Genomic DNA, 20,302 nt, shown 5'->3' on the forward strand with positions numbered 1-20,302 from the left:
GTTTGCATTGCGGGTTTGAATTCTCATAAGCTCAAGATTCTATAAGAAGTCTCCTAGTATTTGAATCAGTTACCTGTAAGTCTACTGCTCTGGATAATATTTGCAAGAATTCAGAGAACCTTTCTTTAGGAACATGTACCACTGTTGAGTATGTTTCAACTATTTCTCCTGGTTCATGGACTCATAAAAACGTTTAATTTTGCTGTATGACATAAAGAAAGTGTATGTTCATCAAAACCAGCTTGTGAATCAGCATATTCCCCTTCACCAAGAATGTTATCTTGGGAAGGCCCCAAAGCCTTGCTTCAGGCCTTGAAGTTCACGTCCTTGGATTCTTGTCTCCACGAAGCCTTCCATTATATTTGGGAAGAATGTTTCAGCACCTTTGATATTAAATTTTTCCAATCTGTGGGAGTTATCTTATCAGTTTTTCGCCCAGAAACTCAACAATTCCTTAACATAGAGGCTGTGAAACCCGTAAACCAAAATAGCTTGCCTAATTCCTTTCAGATCTTTCATAGGGATAGGTTCCCACTGGTAAGTGTTGAGTCCATTTGGATTCCTCTGTGATGCTGGCCTATCTGTCACAGTTACTAGAAATTCCACCTTAGGAAGGTCTCCTGGGAATCTAGTAAGTATACCTCCTTCATTACCTGGTGGCCTAGTGGCTAGTGCCTCTGTGTCTGATGTTTCAGACGGTGAATCTTTTAAAAATTGCAATTTTGACCCATATCTTCTCTGAGAGCTTGGAATTCCTGCATCAAAAATTGTTCCAATGAGTTAATACTCTCCTTGGATGGTCAGTCAAGCATGATAACAAGCTTTTCATACAATCATCCCTAGAGGCTCTAAAGGTGTCTATTTTGCCTTTTAGAAAAATTATTCTGTCTGCTAGATGGTCATTGCCTTCAGGTACCTAGTGAATTTTCCCTACTAATTTTTGAATCATTTGTTCAATTTCCTCATTGACTTGAAGATTTTGAATTTTTGCTTCTAATTTACCAATAGTTTGCACAACTTACCTGTTTTCTGCCCCTTGATCAAGTCCTCTCTTCCAAGATATTATGTAGATTATTATACACACCCACACACACACATATGGGATGTTAATATCATCTCCCATGATGTCATTTATGTAATAAACAAGGAGTTCTCTAACATTCTGCGTCAAAATATTATCTGCCACGATACAGAGTAGGTCATCTTATCACAAACTTAACTACCAGAATGAAAAATTTTAACTCCAATGATCTCCAGTTGAGAAAACGATGTTTACTTGAGAAAAGGATGTTTACTGGCAATGACCATACGTGGCCAGCAGGTGGAACCAGTGTACTGCCAAACACAGCACCTCCGTGAAACCTCAGTATTTTTCCAAGTAACAACTGAAAGACTCTAAACAACTTGTAGAGAAAATTAGCAAACAGATTCGGGGAGGGAAAAGCCTATGCAGTTTGGGAGATTCTTGGCTAGAAAAGAGCTATAAATTTTTTTTAGGCAGAACAGGGAATGCAAGCCCCGCAGCAGCCTGGCTTCCTGGTGAACTGCGCTGTTCAGTGCTAGAAGAGGAAGCCCAGTCAGGCCCTCAGTCTGGAGGGGGAGGGAACGTGGTGTGAACTCCACACTTGGTGGCAGGTTGGGGATCAGTGATTTGTGTCCAGCCAGCAACAGGGAGAGTCCCCATGACTGAGCAGCAAGGGTTCCTAGCAAAGCTGGGAGGGCAGGGGCTAGAGTTGCTCCTAAGCTCAGCACACAGAAAAATGAAATAGCAGCACTGCCACTTTTCGGGACACTGAGTCAACCTGGAGGCTTGACTCACTGAGCTGGAGCTTTGGGGGCTAGGTGAACTACTCCTGATATCAGATTATGCAGAAATATTAAACTACACAAAAGGGGATATCATAAGATATTTATTGAAAGAGAAATTACTTGAATGCCAAGAAATCCGAGAACCAAAAGTCAAGGCTGCTCTCCAGTTTAAAACGGAAGCCCAAAGAAACAGAGTCCCCTCCCCCTAACTCTATTTACCACTGTACCTTCTGTACCTGTGAACACACTCACATAGGAGTTATCAGCGCTTGCGGATACATAAAATCACTCCCTACACCCACATTCAAGGGGTCTGGATCAGTCCCAAGCTGGCCTCTCAGCTATCAGTCTGGGGCCTATGAGCTCCCCTTTGCTCAGGTCAGCTGTTTCTGTGGTTTCACCAGCCTGGTCTTGACCCCTTTGCACTTCACCCCTCCCTCGCTGCAACTGGGTTACAGGGGTTCAGTTCAGTGTTTAGCTGTGGGTGTCTGCCTCTGCTTGCTTCAGCCACTGGATGAAGGCTCGAGGATGGCATACAAGGCAGTCATCAGTCATGTTATAGGGAAAGGCAATTAAGGTAGCCTCTCCACTGTTAGTTAGATTGCCAGTTGGTGTCATCCTTGTAGACCTCTGGACATGTCACTAGCGCCAGATCTTCTTCAAACCTACAAAGAGTCCTTGTATTATAGTGTGTCTCATCCTTCTCTCCTCTATTTTCCCCTTACTTAATTGCCCTGCTCCCCATGTCCTCCTCCTCTTCAACCCGCCACTTTCACCCAGCTTCTTCACCCCTCCCCCTGCTTCCAATCCCATCAGAAGATTCTGTCCTGTTGCCCTTCTCTGCGTTACCATGCATATATATATGTATATATATATTATATGTATATATATACAGAATATATATATATATATATATATCTTAGGGTACTCAATCTGGCTGGGGATTGTAGGCTGGCACTCCCCTGTTTCAGGCCTAGAATCCATATATGAGTGAGTAAATACCATACTTGTCTTTTTGTGACTGGGTTACCTCATTCAGGATGGTTTCTTCTAGTGCCATCCATTTGCCTGCAAATTTCAAGATTCCATTGTTTTTTTCTGCTGAATAGTATTCCATTGTGTAAATGTGCCACATTTTCTCTATCCACTCTTCAGTTGAGGGGCATCTAGGCTGCTTCCAGGTTCAGGCTATTACATATAATGCTGATATGAACATAGTGGAACAGACATCCTTGTTGTTGTTTGAATGTGCATCTTTTGGGTATATGCCTAAGAGTGGAGTTGCTGGGCATTGTGGTAGACCATTTTCCTGAGGAATCTCCATAATGATTTACAAAGAGGCTGTATGAGTTGGCACTCCCACCAGCAGTGAAGGAGTGTTCCCCTCTCTCCACATCCTCTCCAGCATAAACTGCCATTGGTGTTTATGATTTTAGCCATTCTGACAGGAGCAAGATGGTATCTCAGAGTTGTTTTGATTTTCATTTCCGTGATGGCTAAGGATGTTACATACTTTCTCAAGTGTCTCTCAGGCATTTTAAACTCCGATATTGATAATTCTCCATATAGTTCTATCCCTCATTTTTAATTGGATCCCTTGATGTTTTGGAGGCTAGCTTCTTGAGTTCTTTGTAAATTTTGGAGATCAGCACTCTGTCAGATGTGGGGTTAGTGAATAGCTTTTTCCAATATGTGGGTTGCCTTTTGTCTTGTTGACTCTGTCTTTGCTTTACAGAAGCTTCGCAGTTTCAGGAGGTTCCATTTATGAACTGTCGATTTCACTGTCTGTGCTACTGAAGTTATGCTCAGAAAGCAGCCTCCAGTATGGATACATTCAAGGGTACCTCCCACTTTCTCTTCTAAGGGTTTCAGTTTGGCTGGATTTATGCTGAGGTCTTTGATCCATTTGGACTTAAGTTTTGTGCATAGTGGTAGACATGGGTCTATCTGAAGTCTTCTATATGCAAACATCCAGTTATGCCAGTACCATTTGTTGAAGATGCTATATTTTTTCCAGTGTATAATTTTAGCTTCCTTGTCAAAAGTCAGGTCCTCCTAGATGTGGATTAGAATCAGGGTTTTCAATTTGAATCCATTGGTCTGTCTATTTTTGTGCAAATACCAAGCTGTTTTCAGGACTATATTTCTATAATAGAGCTTGAAGTCAGTGATGGTGATGCCTCTCGAAGTTCCTATATTGTATCGGGTTGTTTTGGCTATTCTGGGTCTTTTGTTTTTCCATATAAACTTTATTGTTTTTTCAATCTCTGTGAATAATTGTACCTGTATTTTGATGGGGATCACATTGAATTTATGGATTGCTTTTGGCATGATTGCCATTTTTACTGTGTTCAGGGCAGGGACTAGGCTCTTCCCCAAGAGTCCAGGCTGAGAGAGCATCCCTCATTGTGGGAGGGGCACCCAAATTCCATTTGTATGCCTGGGAATCTCTAGAAGGAACCATTCTGAGTTAGGTAACACAGTCACAAAAAGAAAAACATGGTATTCACTCACTCATATTGATTTTAGACATGAATCAGGAGAGTGCCATCCTACAATCCCACTGCCAGAGAGTCTGGGAAACAGGAAGTACCCTAAGAGATATATGCATGATACCCCAGAGAAGGGGAATGATGCAAGATCTCCTAAGCAGATTGGGGGAATAAAAGAGGGGAGAGAGAAGCAGTAAAAAGAGAGAGGGAGAAGAGGAGGGGAGAGGAGGACATGGAGGAGCAGGAAGGTTAAGTTAGGGGAAGAATATAGGAGAGCAAGAAGAGAGATACCATAATAGAGGGAGTCATTATATGTTTGAGGAGCGATATGGCTCTAGTGAGAGTTCCAGAGATCTAAAAGGATGATACCAACTGGCAAATTAAGCAATAGATGAAAAGCTACCTTAAATTCCCATCCCTGATAATGAGATGGATGACTACCTTATATGCCATCCAAAAGCCTTCATCTAGTGACTGAAGGAAGCAGAAGCAGACACCCACAGCTAAACTTTGAATTGAACTCCTGGAACCCAGTTACAGAGAGGGAGGAATGATGAGCAAAGGGGTCAAGATTACACTGGCGAAACCCATAGGAACAGCTGACCTTAACAAGGAGGTCTTGGATACCAGACTAATTGCTCAGAGGCCAGCATGGGAACTATCCAGAACCCCTGAATGTGGGTGTCAATGAGGAGGCCTGGAAAATCTATGGGGTCTTGGGCAGTAGATCAGTATTTATCCCTGGCATATAATAGGGATTTTAGAAACAAAGAAACAGAGACAAGCACAGCTTCTTGGTAGCAATAATTTGCTCACATGAGCTTTGTTTTTATAGAGACAAGAAAAGACTCACACAAATCCTTTATGGGAGGTATCCTGACTCTCACTAGAAACAAAACAAAAACCAGCAGGGTTATTTTAAGAGACCTTGCTACCAAACAAAAAATGGTGTGTATGAGAAGCTGGCAGCAGCAATAACCAACATGCTGCATTGCAGATTTAGCTTTTACTCATAAAGGATTAGAAATTGAGGCACTGAGCATAGCTCCCAGTGCTGGCAGTAAACTCAAGCTCACCATGTTGGAAAGCCAGAGGCTGAAACAGTCACCACTTTAATTTTAGCAAAGCAGTAAGAAAGGGCTGCACAGCTCTTTTACCGTGTTTTTTTAGCAGATTAAGATTCATGGTCAGGAACAGGTAAAGATACTCAGTAAAGACAGATCCACATGGAAAAAGTAAAATCTCTAAAGATTTACAGGGTTTTTAAAAATATACATATGCTTGGGGAATAAAAGAAAAATGATAAGTGGTTAAAAAGAAATAGAGAGGTAGACAGTGGTAACACATGTCTTTATTCCCAGCACTTGGGAGGTAGAGGCAAGCAAATCTCTGTGATTTCAATGCCAGCCTGGTGTACAGAGTGAATGCCAGGATAGGCAAAAATAAACATAGAAGCCATGTCTACAAAGGGGGAAAAATAAAAGTAAAGGAAATTGAGTTATAACAAATAAATAAGTAAATAAATAAATATGCCATGTAAAGACTTAAAATACACAGAGAGTCTCGATAGTTTATATTAGTGTGTTATCTTTGAATTTTGATTGCTGAGGAAGGAGCAATAACTTATAAAAGTTACTTGATTATAAATATAGCTGGATTAATTCAATACATACATGCACTTATACATACATGCATATTGAAAATGCCTTGACTTCCAAATTTAAGTATAAGGGCAAGTGACTTTGGAAAACAGATGTTATCACAGAAAATGAAAATCTATGGATTCCTTCCAGACTAATATGGTTTGATGAAGCAAGACCCCCTGACGCAATAGCCAGGTGATCGAACATAAAAAACATTTAAGACAATGCTTCCTTATAGACTGCTACAACAAGGACTTGGCCAGGTTTCTGTGTTTTCTAAGGATCCCCATGGAATTTCAACACCCCCTAACATCAGGAAGAAATTTGGAGAGAATCACGCCCAAATTCTCAAATATGATTTATAAATGTTGTTTTCATTTAAATGTGGTTGATTATAAATGGTCAATGATCACAAGAAATTTCTTTTTAAAGATTGATTAGGATATATAAATGAATATTACATATTGGAATGGATTTTCATTTATTAACACAAATTTAAGGTCAATTTTGTTGTATGTATATTTCTCCTCTTGTTTGGGTTTTGTGTTTGTATACCTCATTTAGAAATGTAATATATAATTATGTAAAGATTATATATAATTATCTACAATAGTCAAAACTTAGTCTTCTGATAGTTAGGTTTTCTAGATATATAGAGACACACTTCAAATGGGCAGGTATTCTTCAAACCTTTCAAAGACCTTCAGAATATGGCATTTAAAATGGTTTCGAGTTTTTCATGACAGTGAGACACAACTTCTCCTGGCAACATCAATTATGTCAGAGAGGAAGATGTGCATTCAAGAAGCTTGTTATGAAGTTTGCCTATGAAATGGCAGAAATAGCCATTTGAGCACGAAATTGTTCTTGTTTGGACTGTTTGACTGGATGCTGTATAGACTGGATATGCAGGACCCACAGAAAAGTAACTGCAGAATTTTCAAAACAAGAGGTTCCTGCTTCATGGAAGAGTCTGCCAGACATTCCGCAGGACACAGATAAATGACTAACAGACTGCTAATGCAAATGGGCACTTTAAAATTTCCTGCTTCACTGAGAAGTCTGTCATACACACTGTGACCTTTGGCTGAAGATAAATGCTCCATCATTACAGAGGAAATTTGAGTGACTTTCTAGTTATCAAGATGTATCATTCAGTTCTTGGGTTCATATATTATCTGTATGTGGTCTTTGAAGACATATAGCTATAGTTATTATTTTCCTAAGTTATGATAAAAGATAAATTACATTTAGGACTTTACACTCACAAAGACAGTATAGATGATGGAATAATATATTTAAATCTTACTAAATCTTAATGGACGAAATATTGCAATTATACTTCTTACTCAATAACTGTTTTGCTATATATTACTATGTTAAAGTTAAAGCCTTCCTTTTTATTTAGACAGAAAGGAGGAGATAATAGGATATCTTCTGTACATAAGTTTCTCCCATTGCTTGATGGATAAAACACTGTGACCAATAGGCAGCAAGATAGAAGGGTATAGGAGATGAGGAGGATTCTGGGAGGTATCGGCAGAGTGAGTCACCATGGCTTCCAGAGGAGTAACACCATGCGGGCATTACTGGATAAGCCACAGTTTCATGGCAATACATAGATTGATAGAAATGGGCTAATAATTAAGAAAGAGCTAGCTAATTAGAAGCCCGAGACGATGGCCAACAGTATTATAACTAATATACCATCCTAGTGTATATTTGTGTGGCTCTGAGTCAGCTTCTGAACTGGGCCAGAATTCTGTAAGAGTTACACACATGCCACAGTGCATATGTGTATGTCTGAAACAAGTAGTGGGAGTCACTCTCTCCTCTAATTGTGTGGGTTTCAGTAATGAAACTTCCATTGAAGGGATCAAGGACTGTTGTTTAGTTCATAGGTCAGTTTGCTAAGACTTCTATACCATATTAACCCACCATCCTATGTTGACCCATGTCTGGTTTCAACCAGACCCTCAGGAAGAACATCCAGTCTGATAGCCAATCAGGGAACAACCTTGCCACAAGCAGAAAGTTATCTTGCTTTTTTGTGCATTGTTCAATTGCCATTGTATGGTTTCTGCAATTTGTGTTGTTATTGAATTCTAACTTTAAAGCGTGGTGGTCTGATAAGATAAATGGAGCCATTCCACTTTTTTGTACCTGTTTATGTTTCATATATTGCCAAGTATGTGGTTTATTTTTGAGAAGGCTCCATGTGGCGCTGAAAAGAATATATATTCTTTTGTGTTTGGATGTAATGTTCTATAGATGTCAGTCAATCCAACTTAGGTCATAACTTCTATTAGTTCGTTTGTTTCCTTGTTAAGTTTCTGTGTGGTCGTCCTGTCTAGTGGTGAGAGTGGGGTTTTGAAGTCTCCCACTGAAACTGTGTGAGGTTTTATGTGTGGTTTGAGTTTTAGTAATGTCTCTTATATGAATGTAGATGCCTTTGTGTTTGGAGCAAAAGGTTCAGAATCGAAACTTCATCTTGGTGGATTTCTCCTGTGATGAATATGAAATGTCCTTCTTCATCTCTTTTGATTGATTTCAGTTTAAAGTCTAGTTTAATAGATATTAGGATTGCTACCCCTACTTGTGTCTTTGGTCCATTTTATTGGAAAATCTTTCCCCAACCCTTAATTCCAGGGTAACATTTGTCTTCGAAGCTGAGGTGAGTTTCTTGTATGCAGAAGGATGGATTCTGTCTTCAAATCTATTCTGTCAGCCTGTGCCTTTTTATGGGTGAGTTAAAACGATAAATATTGAGGGATATCAATGACCTTTGATTGCTCATTCTTGTTTATTTTGGAATGGTTGATGGTGGTGGAATTTTGTGTGGATTTCCACCCCTTTTTTCCTTTGGCTGTTGGAAAAGTGGGATTATATATTACCTATGGTTGTGTGGTTGTAGCTTACTTCTTTGGATTGGAGTTTTCCTTCTAGAACTTTCTGTAGGACTGGGTTAGTGGATATGTATTGTATAAATCTGGTTTTTCATGGGATATCTTGTTTTCTCCATCTATATTGATTGGAAGTTTTGCTTGGTATGGTAGTCTGGGCTAGCATCCATGATCTCTTAGTGTTGATAGGATATCTATCTAGGACCTTCTGGCTTTCAGAGTTTTCATGGAAAAGTCAGGTGTAATTCTGATAGGTTTGCCTTCATATGTTATTTGATGTCTTTCTTATCTGCTCTAAGTATTCTTTCTTTATTCTGTATTATTGGGATCTTGATTATGATGTCCAGAGGAAACTTCTTTGTTGCCCACTCTATTTGGTGTTCTGTAAGCTTCTTATACATTCATTGGCATGTCTTTCTTTAAGCTGGGGAAAATTTCTTCTATGATTTAGTTGAATATGCTTTCTGCCCCTTTGAATTGGGTTTCTTCATCTTCTTCTACACTTATTATTCTTAGGCTTGGTCTTTTCATGGTGTCCAGATGTTTTGTGTTAGGGATTTGTTGGACTTAATATTTTCTTTGGTTGATGAATTGATTTCTTCTAGTGTATCTTCAACACCTGAAATTCTCTCTCCATCTCTTGTATTCTGTTGGCTATGCTTGTGTCTGTAGTACCGGACCATTTCCCCAGTTATTCTATTTCCATCATTCCTTCAGACTGTGTTTTTTATTGTCTCCATGTCATCTGTCAACCCTTGCACTATCTGAATTGTTTCTTGTAATTTTTGCTTTGGGTTTTCCTCCCTTTCTTGCATTTGTAGGATTTTTGGTATGTTTTTTCTTCCATTTCTTTAAGGTGGTATTTTCTCATATCCTCTTTGAGGGCCTCTATCATTTTCATGAAGGTGTTTTTAAGGTCATTCCCTTCTGCCTCATTTGCACTAGGTTTTTCAGGCCTTGGAGGTGTAGAATCTCTAGACTCTGGTGGTGTCATATTTGTTTTTTGGTTGCTGAGTATGTTCTTATATTGCCTCTTTCCCATTACTTCTTCAGTGGGAGTAGAAAGAGCCTCTTCCTCTCCTAGTGGTTTGGCGACCAGGTATTCCTTTCAGCGGGTGCAAGCAAATCCAACACTCTCTGGCTTCTTCTCTCTGCTTTCTGTCCTCTGTCCTGAGTGTGGGCAGGAGTGGACCTACTCTCTGTGCAGGCTCTTGTTGTTTGGTCATATGTCAGGGGCATGTCTACATGGCTGTGGTCCCCAGGCCAGGAAACCCGAGAAAAGGCATGCAGGAGGGAATTCAGGTCTAAGATGGGGATCCAGAGCTCACCTCTGCCCTCCACCCTGAGTGTGGGCAGAAGAGGACAAGCTTTCTCTGCAGGCTCTGGGTGGCATGGTCATTTCTCTGGAGTGAGTAGACCTGGCTGTGCTTCCAAGTTCAGGGTATCTGAGAGAAGGCATGCGGGAGGAATTTGGGTCTAGGATGGGGACCCAGAGCTCAACTCTGCCTTCTGACCTGAGTGTGGCTGGAAGTGGACCATTTCTCTGCAGGATTTTCATGTGCTGAGCCATCCCTGCATCTCTGGGATGAAGCCTGTTTGACCATGGTATATAATTTTTCTGATGTGTTCTTGGCTTCCATTTGTCAGTATTTTATTTAGTGTTTTTGCATCTTTTTTCATGAGAAAGACTAGTCTGTAGTTCTTTATTTTAGTTGTGTCTTTGTGTGGTTTGGGTAACAAGTAATTGTAACCTTGTGAAAAACATTTTGGAAATGATCCCTCTGCTTCTATTGTGTCGAACAATTTGAAGAGTATTGGTATTAGCTTTTCTTTGAATATCTGGTAGAATTCTTCACTGAAATCATCTGGACCTTGACTTTTTTGGTTGGAAGACTTTTCTGACTGCTTCTAATTTGTTATGGGTTATAGCTCTATTTAAGTTATTTATCTGTACTTGATTTAATTTTGGTAATTGATATCTATCCAGAAAATTGTCCATTTACTTAAAAATTTCCAATTTAGTTGAGTACAGTGCTTCAAAGTGTGACCTGCTGATTTTATGGATTTCCCCAGAGTCTGTTGTTATGTTCCTCTTCTCATTTCTGAGTTTGTTGATTTGCACATTCTCCGTCTGCCTTTTGGTTAGGTTGGATAGAGGTTTGGCAATCTTATTGACATTCCCAAGACCCAACTCTTTGCTTCATTGATTCTTTGTATTGTTCTCTTTGTTTAAACTATATTGATTGCAGATATCAAAATTGCCTATTTCCTGGCATCTACTGCTTCTAGGTATGTTTGCCTCTTTTTGTTCTAGAGTTTTCTGGTGTTCTGTTAATTCTCTACTGTGGCTAATTCCAGTTTCTTCATGTGGGTACATAGTGCTTTGAACATTCCTCTCAGCACTGTTTTCAGAGTGTCCCATAGAGTTGGGTATATTGTGCCTTCGTTTTCATTAAATTCTAGGAAGTCTTTGATTTCTTTCTTTCTACCTTAACCCAGGAGTCATACAATTGAGCATTGTTCAATTTCCATGAGTTTGTGGGGATTCTGCAATTTGTGTTGTTGTTAAATTCTAATTTTATGGCATGGTGGTTTTACTAGATACAGGAGTTTATTCTAATTTTTTATATCTGTTGAGGTTTTCTTGTTGCTAAGTATGTGGTCAATTTTAGAGAAGGTTTCATGTGGCACTGAGAAGAAGGTATAATCTTTTGAGTTTTTGAATGGAATGTTCTATAGATGTATTTAATACCAATTTGTTTCAAAAATTCTGTTACTTCCTATGTTTCTTTGCTAAGATTCTGTATGGTAGTCTAGTCCATTGGTGAGCATGGGATGTTGAAGTCTCTCACTAAATGTGTGGGGTTTATGGTGTGATTTGAATTTTAGTAATGTTTCTTTTATGAATATGGTTGCTATGCTATGCTTTTTTAGCATAGATGTTTAGAATTGAGACTTCATCCTAAGGATTTTTCCTGTGATGAATATGAAATGACCTTCTTCATCTCTTTTGATTAAGTTTAGTTCAGATGGGAGTCCAAATTCCATGTGTATACTTGGGATGAGTACTGATCTACTGCCTAAGGCTCAATAGATTAACTAGGCCTCCGCACTGACACCCACATTCAGGGGGTCTTGATCAGTCCCATGCTGGATTCTCAGGCTAATGCCTGGGAATCAAAAGTTAACCTTTGTCAGGTCAGCTGTTTCTGGGGGTTAAACCAGCCCAGTCTTAATCCCTTTGGTCGTCAGTCCTTCCTCTCTGTTACTGGCTTTCTTGAGTTCAACTCAATACTTAGCCGTGGGAGTCTGCCTCTTCTTCCATCAGCCACTTATGTGGCAAGAGGAATGGTTTTTGGTCAAGTCTATATGATGTTGGGTTTGGTTCTTGTACTTTCATGCTCATGCCCTTCTTTAAGTTGGGAAAGTTATCTTGTAAGAGTTTGTTGAATATGTTTTCTGCACTTTTTGAGCTGGGCTTCTTTGCCTTATTCTATACCTATGATTCCTCGGTTTGTTCTTCTCGTGATGTTCCATATTTCCTGGATATTTTGTGTTAAGGATTTGTTGGAGTGAAGCATTTTTTGGACAATGAATCAACTTCCTCTAGTTTATCATCATCCCCCAATATTCCCAATATTCTGTCTCCCATCTGTTGTATTCTGTTGGGTATGCTTGCACCTACAGTTCCTGGTCATTTACTCAGCTTTTCTATTTACAAACTTCCCTCAGTTTGTCTTTTCCTTATTGTCTCTATTTCAGTTTTCAAGTTTTGAACCGTTTGGATTGTTTCCTTCATCTATTTGATTGTTTTTTCTTGGGTTTCTTTAAGAGATTTGTTGATTTCTTACATTTTTTAGTTTGCTTTTTCTTCTATTTCTTTCAGGGATTTTCTAATTTCTTTTTTGAGGACCTCTATCATTTTCGTGAGGTTGTTTAGAAGGTCATTCTCTTCTGTTTCTTCTCTGTTGGGAAGTGTAGGTCTTCCTGGTATAGAGTCCCTAGACTCTGGAGCCATCATATTGGTTTCCTGTTGTTGACTGTGATTTTATACTGTCATCACCCAACACTTCTTCCAGTGGGAGCTTGTGGGGTCTTTTCCTTTCCTGGTGAATATGGGTCTAAGGTTGTCTTCCAGTGTGTTCAAGCAGGTTCAATACTCCGATGGATGCAGGTAGATATGAGACACTCTAGGCAAAGGGCAGGGACATGAATATCCAAGAACGGGGATGTCAGGAGTTGGGCCCCAACTGGAGCCCACACTCATTTCAAGCAGAGGGCAGGAGGTTGAGGGAGGCTAAGTCAGAGTTGTGGCCAGACACAGGGTGTTCCTTTCTGTTGGTTTGGGTCTACTCTAGGCATGTATCAGGCCCAGGAAAATCCAAGCAATGGGCACTGTTGTGAGTTGGGGACCTGAGCAGAGCAGACACTCATCTCAAGCAGAGCTCCCTGAGCAGTCATAAAACGGGCTGCTTTACCCTCCCCTGGGAATGAAGATAATTCTGTTTTTTTCTGGAAAGTAAGACTGCTTTCTGCAATTGCATATCTGGTGTCTTCCAGTAATTTGGAGTGTTGCAAGGACTCTACAACTTCATCAGGCTCTGAATCTAGTGCCTTTAAGCAGCAAGACATTTCATTAATTGTTAGTCTTTCTTCGGATTATTCCGGATTATTCAATACATATATGAGTGCTAGGTAAAATATTTTTGAAGGCATTTGAATTTTATCCTGCTGTTTTTAAAACACTTTTCTACTTAGAAGTTAAAAGACCCAGGATTGTTGATATGGTTCAGTGTTTAAGCATAATTTCTTTTTTTTTAGAGAATCCACATTCAGTTCCCAGTATGCATAAGATGACTTTCAACCATCCATAATTCCAATTCCATGTAGGAAAACAGCTATCAAGCAAGAATAATAGTTACAATATTTAGTCCATTAACATTTAGCAAGATTTAAAGAACATCTTCCATCATCTATACTATCTTTATGAGTCTAAAGTCTGTAAATGTAATTTATTCTTTATCATAACTTAGGAAAACCATATCTATCTGTTTTCAATTATATCAAAGGCCCTAGAATGATAATATAGAAACTCTAGAATTGACAGGGAAATCACACACATGCACTTCCTGATTACTCTAGAATTGTTATTAATGTTCTCAGGTCTTTGATGAAGTTGAAGATTAGACAGTCATCCTAACATCCTGTCTTATCTTAAATAGACAAGATTTAGACTTTCCAGATTAGGACTTCTTTCAGAGTAATCTCTCTCATGCATTTACACTGATCCTGTACATACATACTTGACTGCTCTTGCTGATGCTAGGTTTCAATTAGTGTATGTTTACCTTTCCTTTTCCTGGAGTATATTTCCTATTTGTTATCATTGTATATAGTTTTTATATCAGGTTTAAAATATCCATCTTCAGACTAAAAGGGGAATTGTAAACATCTTGCTCTGTGGACCTAAAATGGAGGCCACACCTCTTTGGGTGTGGATTTAGGTGGAAGTAAGTAGAAAGAGAGGAGCTTGATGTGTGGCTTTCCTTTGTGTTCTCTTTCTGTTGGGTCAGTGGATGTGGTAGGAAGAGCAGGGAAATGCTCCACAGCTCATTGTATTCTTCTGTGTAATTTTTACCAATAAACACAAATTTATCATTTAACTTTGGTCTAGTGATATAATTACATCTTCACATTCAATTCCAATACATTCTAAGACCTTTTCTTGTCTATGCAAACATTGTCCCCATGTGCAATGATACATACATACATACATACATACATACATACATACATACACAGCAGTAAACATTCATACACATGAGATGAGGTTTAAAATGTTTTAAATCTGTTGATAGTAATTGTGTATATGTTTTTCCTCTAAAGAAACCAAAAATGAGCTATCTCATACAATGTCATAATTGTATTTAGATGTATCAGCTTGACATCCATTACCATCCTCAAAGTTAGGGGAATAAGAATAAATATTCATAAGATAATAAGTAGTAACTTCCTTTTTCCCCTATCTCTACAGTGACTTATGGATCTTGGTTTGATCACACTCTTGGATGGTTGACAAGACGAACCACTGAGAACTTCCTTCTAATGTCCTATGAGGAGCTACAATGGGTAATTCCCCTTTCCTTGGCTTCCTGCACTCCCCATATCTGCCTTTGCTTCTTTCCTTTCTAGTTATCTAGGGGTAAATAATCAAGTAAGGCATTTGGAAACTGTCATAGTGAGCATCCTTTGTCAACTTGGCATACCTGGAAAAGATGACCATTAATGGAGAAAATGTCTACACTGGATGTCTGTTGGGAGCTTTTTCTTGATTAATGATCAATGTAAGGGAGCTGAGCAACTCTGGGCACTAGATCCATAGGCAGGTAGGCTTGGGTTGTTTAAAAAGTTGGCTGAGCAAGCCAGAGGTAGAAAGTTTGTAAGCAGTATTCCTTGGTCTCTGCTTCAGGTCCTGCCTCAAGATGATTCCCTGGCTTCTCTTAAGGATGCTCAAAACCCATATCTGGATAAAGCCCTCTTCCCCAAGGTTGTTATAGCTCATGATTTTTTTCATGGAAACAGAAAATCAAACTGAAACAAGGAGGGTGTGTAAAATACAACATTTCATTATCTACATAACCTTAACAAGTTCAAACCCACCCTGTGACTCACTGTTCTCCTAAAACTGCAAAAAGTAGCTTTCAACCTGCACAATAAAATGACAAAAGTCTAGAATAGTGAATGTCATGGGACGTATTACCACTGTCTAGTGTCCAACCTCCAGCAATACAGGGCTTTGACAGGAATCCATGGATTTGGCAAAGGTAAATGAATTCTTCTATCTGAGGAGGTTTGGGAAAAAGGCACTCACAAACTCTTTTGTTTCCTTCTTTATTCTCCTCTTTATTTTCTCTCTATTCACCTCTGTTCTCTCAAGTTTTTCATATCTATTATACCACAACAGCATCTTCCTGGCAATACAATGCTCTAAACAGTTGCACTCGATTTCTCAAGTGAATGGATATAGGTAAAAACATGTTTTTCATAACCATCACATGATTAAACATTTTATTTATTGCAGGTGGAAAAAAGGTATTCCAACAACCAACATAAATTCATATCCAAGCAACTTGAAACAGATTAACCATTTGGCAAGCAAGGTTTTCTTGTCAGGGTTTTTACTGGCATGCTGCATCTTGCAGTCATAGAGAGTAAATATCTTTATTTACTTATTGTAAAAGTTAATCTTATGAGAAATCTTGAAAGAAAAACAAACCTTAAATGAAAAAAATCAACCACATCTATTTTAAAACTTTAGGGCATATATATATATATATATATATATATAGAGAGAGAGAGAGAGAGAGAGAGAGAGAGAGATGACATGAGATTGAGGGCAAAGGTGGGTATAAGTGGGTATATAAGGAATTAATCATCAACTTTGGTCATCAGCCATACCTAGCAAGGAGAGTATGTCAGCCAGTAATAATTGTAATTGGGGCTGCTTTTATTCTTGTTCTCTTACCTTAAAATGTTTCACATTTTACTATGTGCCTTCCTAAAGTTTTAGTCTAACTTTCTTATTTTCAAAGATATGTTTCATCTCTTATGCACTCTGAGACCTATGAACACATCTGCCAACATTAAGATTAAAAGAATTTAAACCAGCTGGGATACTGGGACTCAATCACTTTCCTTATCTTGAGCTACAATCCATGCAGCTCCTTAGGTGAAACTCACAGATCATGGCTGTGAGAAGTATCTTTGTATTTATTTTTATTCACCAAAACTCTGGATTTACTATCATTAAAATTATTAAACAGTACAGCTCAGGGAGTTGTCATTTTCTTGACAATTCACAGGTAAAAATGTCCAGTAGAATGGAAAGTTTCCAAGAAATAAACACACTATATTACAGGCAATGAAGATCTCCCCATATCCTCTCTCACAATGCTAGATGCCAGAGAAAGAGAGCTGCAGCAAACATTTAAAGGCACAGCAGAAACAAAAGAAACTCCAGGGTCTGCAGTGCTGTGACCTTCCCTGAACAAGACTGGCCCATCACAGTATTGCCTTCTGTTATTTGGCTCAGACCTGGACCTTCAATTGCAACTGACTGCTCCTCTGGCATGGCCACTGGCAATGTGTAGTTCATGAGTTTTAGTCATGTCTTATTAAATACATGTGCTTCATCTAAATGTTCCTTCAGATTTTCTGTAAGAATCTGGAGGCTTTTCTTCAGTTTACTAGCCTGGCACATGCTCTGATTTCAAGCTCAATGTTGTTAGTGCATGGAATTTATGGCAGTGGATTCTATCCTGACATCACGACCACATCAACACCTGTAAAGCAGTCAGCTTGATACCTTCAAACTGGAGTCAATGGACAATCAAAGTCATTATTGAACTTAAAATTTAGGAACAGGACCTTTCATATAGACTTTCAGAGACTGTACCAGGCTCAAGTTCCAATTCAGAATTAAGGACTGGCCAACCTGCATCTTACCATTGTAAGCTATATATTATATGCAGCAATTACAAAGCCCCATAAAGTGGTGGTTTTTCATATAACTCCTTCTCCTTTTCAAATGTAATAGATTACATTTCTATTAGCTGATGTAACACTGTGACAGCTGAGATTCTGCTTATTTTCTGGTATACAGTGTTTTTAGAAAGTGCCTATTTGTTTACCACCTCCAAATTTCAACCCAGTTCACATTGTGGACTCATGAGCCTTGCTTTTTCCAATAAAATTTGCCAAAACAAAGTAGGAATTGAAGTGTAACAATGATCATAATGTACATGAGTAGAAAAATATTACATGTATTCTCATAAGAAAACTAGATTAGCAGTGTGGTGGGCACACAGAGCAAAGTCGAAGATGGACAATTCAGCTGATGGGGACTTCCAGGAAGGGATGAGATATCACAACAAAGAATGATGGGTGAATATGACCTCAGTAAAATGATAATATGTATGATAAGTGAAATGCTGAAATCTTACATTTTGTATGCTTAAATTATGTTTTGAAAAGAATAATCCATGGACTTGAAGTTGGCTGAGGATGTCAGAGCATTTCCTGCTTTTCTTGAGGACATGAGTGTGGTTCCCAAACCCATACCACTTATCTAACAACTGCCTGTAACAAATCTGCTACCTTCGTTTGGCCTCTTGGGATACACACATGCACACATGCACATATGCACACACACACACACACACACACACACACAAACACAAACACACTACACATTTTCTCCAATCTAGGGCTTGCAGTCAGTCTTGACTAAGGAATAGGTTTTCTTTACATGACTCCTTTATACACTTTTACAATATAAAGCAGAGTATGAAAATTGGTGAAGTGGAGGCTAGAGGAATGGTAAAATGGTTAACTATACATGCTGCCTTTTCAGAGGACCCAATTCATGCCACTCAGACACCTCTCATTGCAACCCAAAGGGATCCAGTGTCCTTTCCTGGTCTCAGATGGTACTGCATGTTCATGCTTCGTACACATATATTAAACACTATGTAGTATAAATTTAGCATAAAATTCGATTTTATGTCATACTATATAGCACATTCTATAGTATACACATCAAATATAAGTAATAAACTTAAATGAATATTAAAATTTTGTAAATATATTTGTATATTTGCATATTTTATATGTAAAATACTTGATATAGGATATTTGAAATGCAATATTATTAAACATTAAGGAAGTGTTCACCTTGATGAGAACCCAAGCACTCTGACAACATCAGTGCTTCTTTCTATTCTCATGATCACTCCTTTTCCACCCACAGGATCTCAGAGCCAGCATACAAAAAGTGTGTCGACTTTTGGGCAAACATCTGAGTCCAGAGCAACTTGAATCTGTTGTTCGATATGCATCCTTTTCAGTCATGAAGGAAAATAAGATGTCCAATACTATGATGCTAAAGATTTCAGAAGATAAGCCTGCCTTCCTTTTGCGATTTGCTGAGAAAGGGTGAGACAAGATAGAACATCTAGTTTGTATTGTAGTATTGAGTAGGATTTCAATGTTTACATAAAGCATGAGGCATGGAAATGGATGTGCTTGAAGTCAGCATCAGATTCCATCATTTTTTTCAGTAGAATGTGTGCACAAATCCATTGAGATCCTTAGAATCATGGTTAAGCACAGAAGGAGTCAGGTGTACCTATGCCCTGTGACTCTGTCCTTGCAATGGATGAGTCCTGTCTATACACTTAGACAAGTCAGTCTCAGTCACATTGTACAAGTCTGTAAGAAACCTCAGATAGAGTCACAGTAACAAGTCTTTCCAATTCAAAGGGTTTGGGGGATTATAATAGATGACACACCCAAACATCCATGTGTCTTTATGATAGAATGACATTTGTCAGGAATTGAACCTATTGACACATGTAGCAACTTGGATAGATTCCAGTGATTTTATGTAGCATTCATAAAATAAAAAAAAGAATTGCAGATGTAGAGAATATTTTGCTGATGTTCAGGGATCCAGACTGGTGGTGCTTGATGGCTCATATTGACTAAAGTAGTAGTAGGATTAGGAAGTGTTTGTGACAGTGGACTATCTATGTATTTCAATGGAGTGAAAACGGCTTAAAAATCTCACATGGAGAAAAGTGATATAGAACACACCCATTTCTCTAGGGAGCTTTTATTTTCTGAATGTAGCATTGTGTAAAACTTCCCTTAACTTTAATACAACCTTTGTTGGAAGAATAGTTTAAAGACATATGCTTTTGATGGTGATTTTATGAACTGGTACTCTATCATGTGGTTGTTATTTTTCCATTGGAGGGTGGTGAGATGGAAGTTCAGTTTTGAGAACATCCTCAATTTTCCTTCAAATGTTCAAGACTAGGATTTTCCATGTGGCATTTCTGATGCTTGCAAATGCCACATTGATATTAGCTCAAGTTCTGTACCTTGTGTGATAATGTAGTTTTGACAATTGAGATTAGTATGGAGTAGAAAATTATAGGATGACTCATTTTGTTCTGGATACTAACTGGATCAATCAGGTGAGACTGTGACGCACTTGGCTGTATGTTGGAGATTTTTGTTCAGTTTCCTGGAACTTGTCTTTCTGTGTTTGACAGGCCTTTGTGGAGACTGGAAGAATCACTTCACAGTGGCTCAATGTGAAGCCTTTGACAAAGTCTATCAGGAGAAGATGTCAAGCATAGATCCTGGTCTCTTCCCCTGGTTGGAAGACTGTTGATTCCCCTCCATCCCAGACAGGGTTTCTCGGTGTAACCCTGACTGTCCTGGAATTCAGTCTTTAAGCAAGCTTGCCTTGAAACAATAGATCTGCCAGCCTCTGCCTCCTGAGTGCTGGAATTAAAGATATTCACCACTACTGTCCCTCTGTCAGTTTTAAGAACTCTTGGTGTTCTCTACTCATACTTAAAAATCTATATGTGCTTTCTTTGCCTTG

At 38.8% G+C, this 20,302-nt stretch overlaps 1 protein-coding gene across 1 annotated transcript in view; it reads left to right on the forward strand.

Annotated features, from left to right (window-relative positions):
- LOC101841850 (sulfotransferase 2A1-like) overlaps nucleotides 1-18,844 on the forward strand; it is a 39,313-nt gene extending 20,469 nt beyond the window's left edge. The window contains exons 4-5 of the mRNA XM_040733846.1: nucleotides 14,882-14,976; nucleotides 18,656-18,844. Of these exons, the coding sequence (XP_040589780.1) occupies nucleotides 14,882-14,976; nucleotides 18,656-18,844 (284 nt within the window). The remainder of the gene's footprint in view (nucleotides 1-14,881; nucleotides 14,977-18,655) is intronic.
- Nucleotides 18,845-20,302: the final 1,458 nt, after the last annotated feature.

This window comes from Mesocricetus auratus, unplaced genomic scaffold, assembly GCF_017639785.1.
Source record: "Mesocricetus auratus isolate SY011 unplaced genomic scaffold, BCM_Maur_2.0 Super-Scaffold_100037, whole genome shotgun sequence".
In the NCBI taxonomy this organism is placed as follows: domain Eukaryota; kingdom Metazoa; phylum Chordata; class Mammalia; order Rodentia; family Cricetidae; genus Mesocricetus; species Mesocricetus auratus.